At 36.2% G+C, this 7,266-nt stretch overlaps 1 protein-coding gene across 1 annotated transcript; it reads right to left on the reverse strand.

Moving 5' to 3' along the window:
- Positions 1 to 873: 873 nt before the first annotated feature.
- On the reverse strand, positions 874 to 6,548 carry LOC131164150 (amine oxidase [copper-containing] gamma 1-like). Its single transcript, XM_058121135.1, has 5 exons — positions 5,074 to 6,548; positions 3,306 to 3,419; positions 2,671 to 3,123; positions 1,390 to 1,487; positions 874 to 1,305 (listed from the first exon to the last, which is right to left on the reverse strand). Exons 1-5 carry the CDS (start codon positions 6,343 to 6,345, stop codon positions 1,095 to 1,097), a joined length of 2,148 nt encoding a protein of 715 aa, XP_057977118.1. The 5' UTR covers positions 6,346 to 6,548; the 3' UTR covers positions 874 to 1,094.
- Between the last annotated feature and the right edge of the window lie 718 nt (positions 6,549 to 7,266).

Genomic DNA, 7,266 nt, shown 5'->3' on the forward strand with positions numbered 1-7,266 from the left:
GGACGTAGGCAATTGACCGAACCTCGATAACATTTCTGTGTGTCACTCTTACTTTACTGCTTTCTGGTGCTTGTGTTGTTCATTAGATTGCTTCATTTGATTACTGGCACATATTACAACTGATTTACATTACTTGTACTAGATTGACCATAGGGTTGTAAAAATACTGCTGTTAGGAAATTGACCTAGAGTTTAAATTTTAAAAGTACCAATTTACCCCCTCTCTTAGGATCACGGTAAAACTATCAATTGGTATCAAAGTCATGTAGCATAGACTAGCTATTTTTTTTTTACAATATATCACATGTGACTTATAACTCCGTGACTCCTTTTTCTGAGGGACCATCTTCCATACGACCTCCCGTTTTCAGTGGTGTTAATAACACATTCTGAAAACAGAGGATGCACATCTACCTTCAGAATACTGATTGGAAGGTGTGGAAGATTGTCTCTAAGGGAAATTATATCCCTATGACAACTAAGGGGGCAACTAGAGTTTCCAAGACTGAGGATGAATATGATGATGATGATATGAAAGATATTACTCTAAATGTCACTGCTATAAATATTTTGTACTGTAGTCTTGATATAAATGAATTTAACAGAAATATGATATGTTCTACTAGAAAATGTCTAATTAGTAAGAAAAAATAATTTGATGAGAATGCTAATGATAATACAACACACTCAGTCGAAGAATCTTTTAAGATTAATTTTACTTATACATAATATATCAAACTATTATTTCATTTGAGAGTACATTTGAATAATTTCAAACATATGAGAATAATTTTAATTTTTTATATGATTTAAAAATATTAAAATCATTAGATGAGAATAATTTGAAACAAAAATATTTGGCACTTAAGAATATTTTAAAATGTGGAACCCATTCATATATTAATGATTTTAATTTATTTTCAGAATTAAGAATTTCAAAAGAAAGTACGCCCATGTTGGATTCACAAACATATTTTCATGTACTTCTCCTTCACTTAGAAGCAGACATGAATCTGTACCTTCCAAGATCATCCTTCATCGTAGTCCGGAGCAATTAAATATGGAACTCATACACAAACCAAACTGCATGTGGGTTAAAAAGAAGAAGCTGCCCTACAAACGGGCAGGTCGCCCTCCAAGTTGGGGGCAGCCCCAAGGATGGGATTGCTCTCAAAGAAATTTACGGGCTTCAGATGGAAGCTGGAAGAGACGGTGGGCATCACCGGGTAATCCTCCTGGCAGGGTACGTGGTGGAATCCCAGGGTGTACCACATCACAATATCCCTGTTTTCGATCGGACGGTTCCTGTTGAATGAAAGTCAGAAGAAGATTTATCTATCTGATCCCTTATGAGAAGAATGGGAGGGCAGTGAGATATTTCAGGCGCACCTTTCAGACCACACGGCGAGGGTGTCGTCTCCCTTGCTCTGATAAGCCGTAAGCCCACCTGCCCACCGTTCACTCTTGTTGTATGGGGTCACCCATATCTACCATACCATACCAAGAAAACCCATATTAATTAATGAGCTTTGAGCTTTGCAGTGCAATACAAAAGTGGTTGTGAATTTTAAATTTGGCTCGACACTGAACATGGGCGACACGTGATTATGACGGCCCTTCAAAATCAAACCTTGGGCTGTCTTACTAATTACGGTGTCCCTTTCAAAACAAACCTTGAAACGTATAGTGCATTTATAAGTAAAAAGATACTAGAAGAAAAATAAGGGTATAAAAAAAAGAAAAAGAAATAGCTTCAAATACCATAAAAAATTTGATGATGGATCTCTTTAAAGTTTCAAGTATCCAGTTGGGTATTTGATTTTTGAGACAATTAGAGCTATCTAATCATGAAAAATCTTTTTCATTTGTTATTTTCAATCTTTTGAAGTTTTAAAACTTTTAAGTGTCTCATATTTTTTAGACATTTAGAACCTATTTATTTGTCATTTTTAATTTTCAAAGGAATGACAAAAACACTAACTTCTAGTTGATAATAAAAACTTTTAAAATTTCTTCAGGAAATATTTTATTCTATTTCTATTTTTTCAAATAGTTACAAAAACTAATATCTTACTTTTTAAATTTTAAAATTTATGTAAGAAAATTGAAAAATATTTTTATTATTTTCTAGATTTCTAATTTGAATAAGAGCATGAAGTTCAAATTTATTTTGAATTTGTATGAATTTAAACAAGATTTAATATAAGATTGTATTGAATCTTTTTCTAAAACCACCTAAATCTAAGTTCAAAGTTCTAAAATTTATGCTTCCAACACTATTATATATATATATTTTTTAAAAAAATAAAAAACAAAAATTATTTACACAATTAAAAAATTTATTTTATACCTTCCTCATACGAATTTTGAAAAATTAAAAAATAAAAATATAATTATTTTTCACAACTTAGGGACCTTATACCCTTATTATTTTATTGTCAAAGCCAATAAGAGATATAAATTTTCTAAGAACTAATGTTCAAAAAAGGTTTTTATATATATATATATATATATATATATATTATAACTTATTATTTTTTATATAAAAAAATATTGAACTTTCTTGAAATTTGATGAAAAAATATTGAGGTTTCAAGAGAAAAAAAAAAAAAAGGTTTTAAGTCAATGCCTTTCACTGTTTATTACTATTTTTGGGCAAACGATAAATACCTGATTGTTAGTGAAAGCACTTCTAAGCTGGGGAGGATCATTGAGATCAAGCAAGCTGGCGGCGTTGCTACCAGGGACAACCTTGTACCCCGCCGGGTTCCCCAACCTGGACGTCCTCGAAGGATTTACCAAGTGAAACTCCGACGGCTCGTAGAGCTTAAGCTTGATGCGCGCGTCGTCCTCCGACTTGGCCACGCGCCTCCTGGCCCTGAGGTAGCTCCTCCGGGGCGACTCCCCGGGCGCCGTCTCTTCCTTCACGAGATCCACCCTGACGAGGGAGTTGTCCGGGCCGTCGACGTCCATGTCCAGCCTGAACGTGACGTAGTGGTCGTGGACGACTCCGACGACGTTTTCCGACACCAGACCGCCGGTCATGTGGGGGTCGTCGTCCGGCACTTGGTTTACATGCTCGTAGGGCGTTCCTTTCACCATTAGCATTCCAGAGAGCCCCACCTGTCGCAATAATAAATTAACATACAAATTAATGTTCTTGAATTTGGAAAATCAAAAAAATAAAATTATTATTTAATATAGGATAAATAATATAATGTAGGATAAATGTAAATCAAAATGATATTTTTTTTTGGCAATGTCAAATGATAGATTAATGAGAGTGAGAAAGCAGCAAAAACGACCTTAATGCGGATCAAACCATCAGTTTGAAATTCCCAATCAAAGATATAGTCATAGTTTCCGACAGATGCTGCCATGCGAGCCACCAGGGTCACCTTTGGCCTTGCCTCTCTGATCTGCATCCACCACTTTTATCATTATCTTCAATGTAGAATATGTGTACTAGCCAAAGGTTTGAGTGATGATGAGATCATCGACTATAATAATTAACTTCTCCAAACTTTGTAAACTGTATTTTAGTTGGCAAAGCCCTAATTATTATAGAAATCCTTATAAATATACTTTTTGCAACAATATTCATCATTATTAATTAAAAGAGTGTCAGTTAAGTGATAACGTAAACTTGTAACTTTAGTAATCATAAGATCACGCATTTAATTTTTTTTTCAAATATTACGTCGGTTAATTACTATTATTGCATTAATGAACCGGTGACTTTTACTCCCAAATTTTAGTACTATATCATAATATTCAAAGTAACGTAACAGTGGTTTAAGCCTTCGAATTATAATAATAATAATAATAATTATCATAAAGATACTTTGGATTCCACAATGCTGGGAGGGCAAAATACTTTTCAACTCTTAGATTCCGACACCTATTAGTGGAGCCGATGCCAACTAGCTGACTAAGAAACGACACTTAATCTGTCATTTCATTTCTTCATTCTTTATTCTGATTGCATTGCATTAAGCCATCGCTCTTCTCGAAGCTTAAAGTGGGGCCCACCCCCCGCGTCACTCCCATCTACTTGCCCTTTCCAAACATAACAAATAAAAATTCACAATCTGTCCATCAGTATGGGCGCATGGCTCAGCATTTCCTACTCAGTTTGGGCAACTCCATAATTTTTTTTTTTTTTTTTTTTAAGGAATGGTGGAGAATGAAAGATAATGAAAATTGTAAACGTTTTTTATAATCTTAAAAATTAATTTATTTTATTAGATTACTTGATGCAGAGAGTATTGTACTCTTCCTAATAAAAATTTATGTGAAATTATATTGTTGTTTTTAAAATTTTTTAAATTACTTTATGTAAAAGGTATTGGGCTCTTGGTATTAAAATAGAGTAAGTGGAGGGTTGCTTTACAGTCCTAGCCTATGTATAATACATAGAGATGTATTATACTAGAATCCATTTTCCTTCTACTAGAATCCATAACCAATGGTGATGTCTGTCCTCTACTCCTTGTATTAAAATAGAACCATAAAAATTTATGTGAAATTACATTATTTATATGATACCAAGAGAATGTTGAATGTTTTTTTTTTGTTCATAAATCTTATGGTTTAAAAATAATTTTAGAATTAAAGAATATTTTTTTTTAAAAGTATAAAGATTATGCAATTAAAACCGTTCATTTTACATTTAATGACTCGCTAAATTATAACATAATCTTATTATTATTATTATTATTATTAGCCAGACATGCATTTTACATTTCTTTATTTTTTAAAATTATGAGAAAATAAATAATTAAATAATTAAATAATATAAAGACATTTTAAAAACTGAAAGAAAATGTTAGAGATGAAAGAAAACTATTTTTCATGTTTTATAAATGATTAAATATAAATTATAATGTGGGTTTTTATATTTATATTTTTAAGTGTTTAATTTTTTTAATTAAAGAATATTTTATACCTGGTTAATTTAAGATTTTAGAAAGATATGGCACCCAATAGATACTCCCTTTGTAATAAGATTATTATTATTATTATTATTATTCGCTATTTATTTATTTATTTATTGTATAGGAGAAGGCGTACCTTAAAACCCGTGAGGGGGCTCTCGGCGTGCCGCCACGCAATCTCGCCGGCATGCCGCTCGAACACGCAGATCATATTCGCCTGAACGAACGGCTTCCCGTCGGCAGCAACGAAAACCCCATCCATATAATACGAATTCCGAGGACAATCGTTGAGCGCCACCAGCTCCATCGCCGTCGCTCCCAACCCGAACTCCCCGGCGTCCATGTATGTCTTAAAATACCACCCCTCCTCCGGGTCCATGTATGGCACAAACAGCTCCGACGCCATCCCCTGGTACATCACGCTTCTCCACCTCCCCGTCTCCGGGTCCACAACCTTGACCCGCGACACCACCAACCCGGCCCGTTGGTCCGCCTTCAGGTGAAAACACCAGTTCGCCCATTTCACCGTGTGCCCATCTTCTACTCTGAAGCTCGGACCGTTGGGCTGCTCTAGTGATATCGGGTTGATCGGGTCCTTTCGTCGGGTCCTGTCTTTCGGGCAGTACCGATAATCGGTGTTCGTTCCCTTGGGGACCGGGATTCCCCCGCCCGTGTCGGAGATTTTCACAACCTCTCTCCTGTCCAGGTCCACCGTCACAGTGAGGCCCTCGATGGGCCTCATGTAGAAATTGGGCGTGCCCTGTTTCGAGAAGCACTGGACCTTAATGACTCGCCTCCCTTCCTCGTCGGGTCTGAACCAACCCGGGGAGGGCGTGATGCAAGCCACATCCGACAACTCGACGCCCCGCGCTGCGACGGACTTGTTGAATTCTGTATCAGTTAGTGTCACCTCTGCCGCGGCCAAGATGTCGTTTGTAGACAGAACTGGGTAACCGGAACCAGCATGGATTGCGTGGCTGATGACCCGACCAGAATCCAAGCCCACGACAAGCACGTGAGTTTGACCGTGTACGAGGGCAACGATTGATGCTCTTCTAGGGGGAAGTGGGTCGCCTTTCTTCCAATACAAGACCCGAAGCTTGTCGGGTTCGTCTAAAGAGAGGGAGTGAATTGCAGGGAAGGCGGGGGAGAAGGGTGGGTAGGAGGAGAGGATGGATCGAACCCGATTGATTTCGGGAATGGTAAGCGGATCAAGCGGGTGGTGGGGTGTTCGTGTGAGGTGGTGGGAGGGTTTCGGGAAGTGGCTCTTTGAGATAGAGCCTCTGGAGATGCGCCATGGCCGAGAACCCTCGAGGTTTAGCTTGCTGCTTGGAAACCATAACCCTGCACACAGAAAAAGAACCAAAATAAACATGATATAGGAACGAAGATATGCATTGGTATCCATGAACAAACTCCCTCTCCCTCTAACACAGTCTCTGGGCAGATGATACTGCCAGCAGCACGTCTAATTGTGTGCGCGTGTGTGTGTGGATGTCTATATATATATGTGTGTGTGTGTGTGTGTGTGTGTGTGTGTGTGTGAGACTATTGCTGAGAAGAAGATATTTTGAATTCTATAATTGTGTAGTTTGCAGTAGAACTTTCTCTAGAAATATTATTTTGTGTGTCTGTGGGTGGGTGTCTATATATGTGTGTGTGTGTGTGTGAGAGAGAGAGAGAGAGAGAGACTATTGCTGAGAAGAAGATATTTTGAATTCTATGATAGTGTAGTTTGCAGTAGAACTTTTCATAGAAATATTATTTTTTGTTAAAAATTTATAAAAGTAAAATGAAGTTTTTCTTGATGAGGTCTCACCTTAACCTTTACATGATGCAAGCATTTTCACATAACCTGACTTTTTCAAGAAATATTACATTTTGTTAAAAATTTATAAAAGTGAAATCAAGTTTTTCTTGTTCAGTCTAGCTTTAACCTTTATATGATGCAAGCATGATCACATAACTTGACATACTAAAATTTAATTTTTAAATTAAATTCTATTAAAGTGACTTTACTTGGTTAGAAATATTCATACCATCTGTTAAAATTAAGATTTTATTAAAATTAGTAACTCAATTTTCAAAATTTGTGTACATACGTTTATTATGCATGCGCCATGCATGGTAATCTTTTGCATAACCATGGTTGTCTTTTGATGAAAATACACATGGTAATCCATTGCATAAGTATGGTGAATCATGAGGGAAGGGAAAGCAACACGAGTAAAAAGGGGATACGCAAGCTTAAAAGATTGACTGATTATCAATAAAATCTTTTTGTTCAAAGTATTTGGAGTTTTAAATTGAATAAAATGCATTTCAATCT

Source organism: Malania oleifera, chromosome 9 (genome assembly GCF_029873635.1).
Source record: "Malania oleifera isolate guangnan ecotype guangnan chromosome 9, ASM2987363v1, whole genome shotgun sequence".
Taxonomy (NCBI): Eukaryota; Viridiplantae; Streptophyta; class Magnoliopsida; order Santalales; family Ximeniaceae; genus Malania; species Malania oleifera.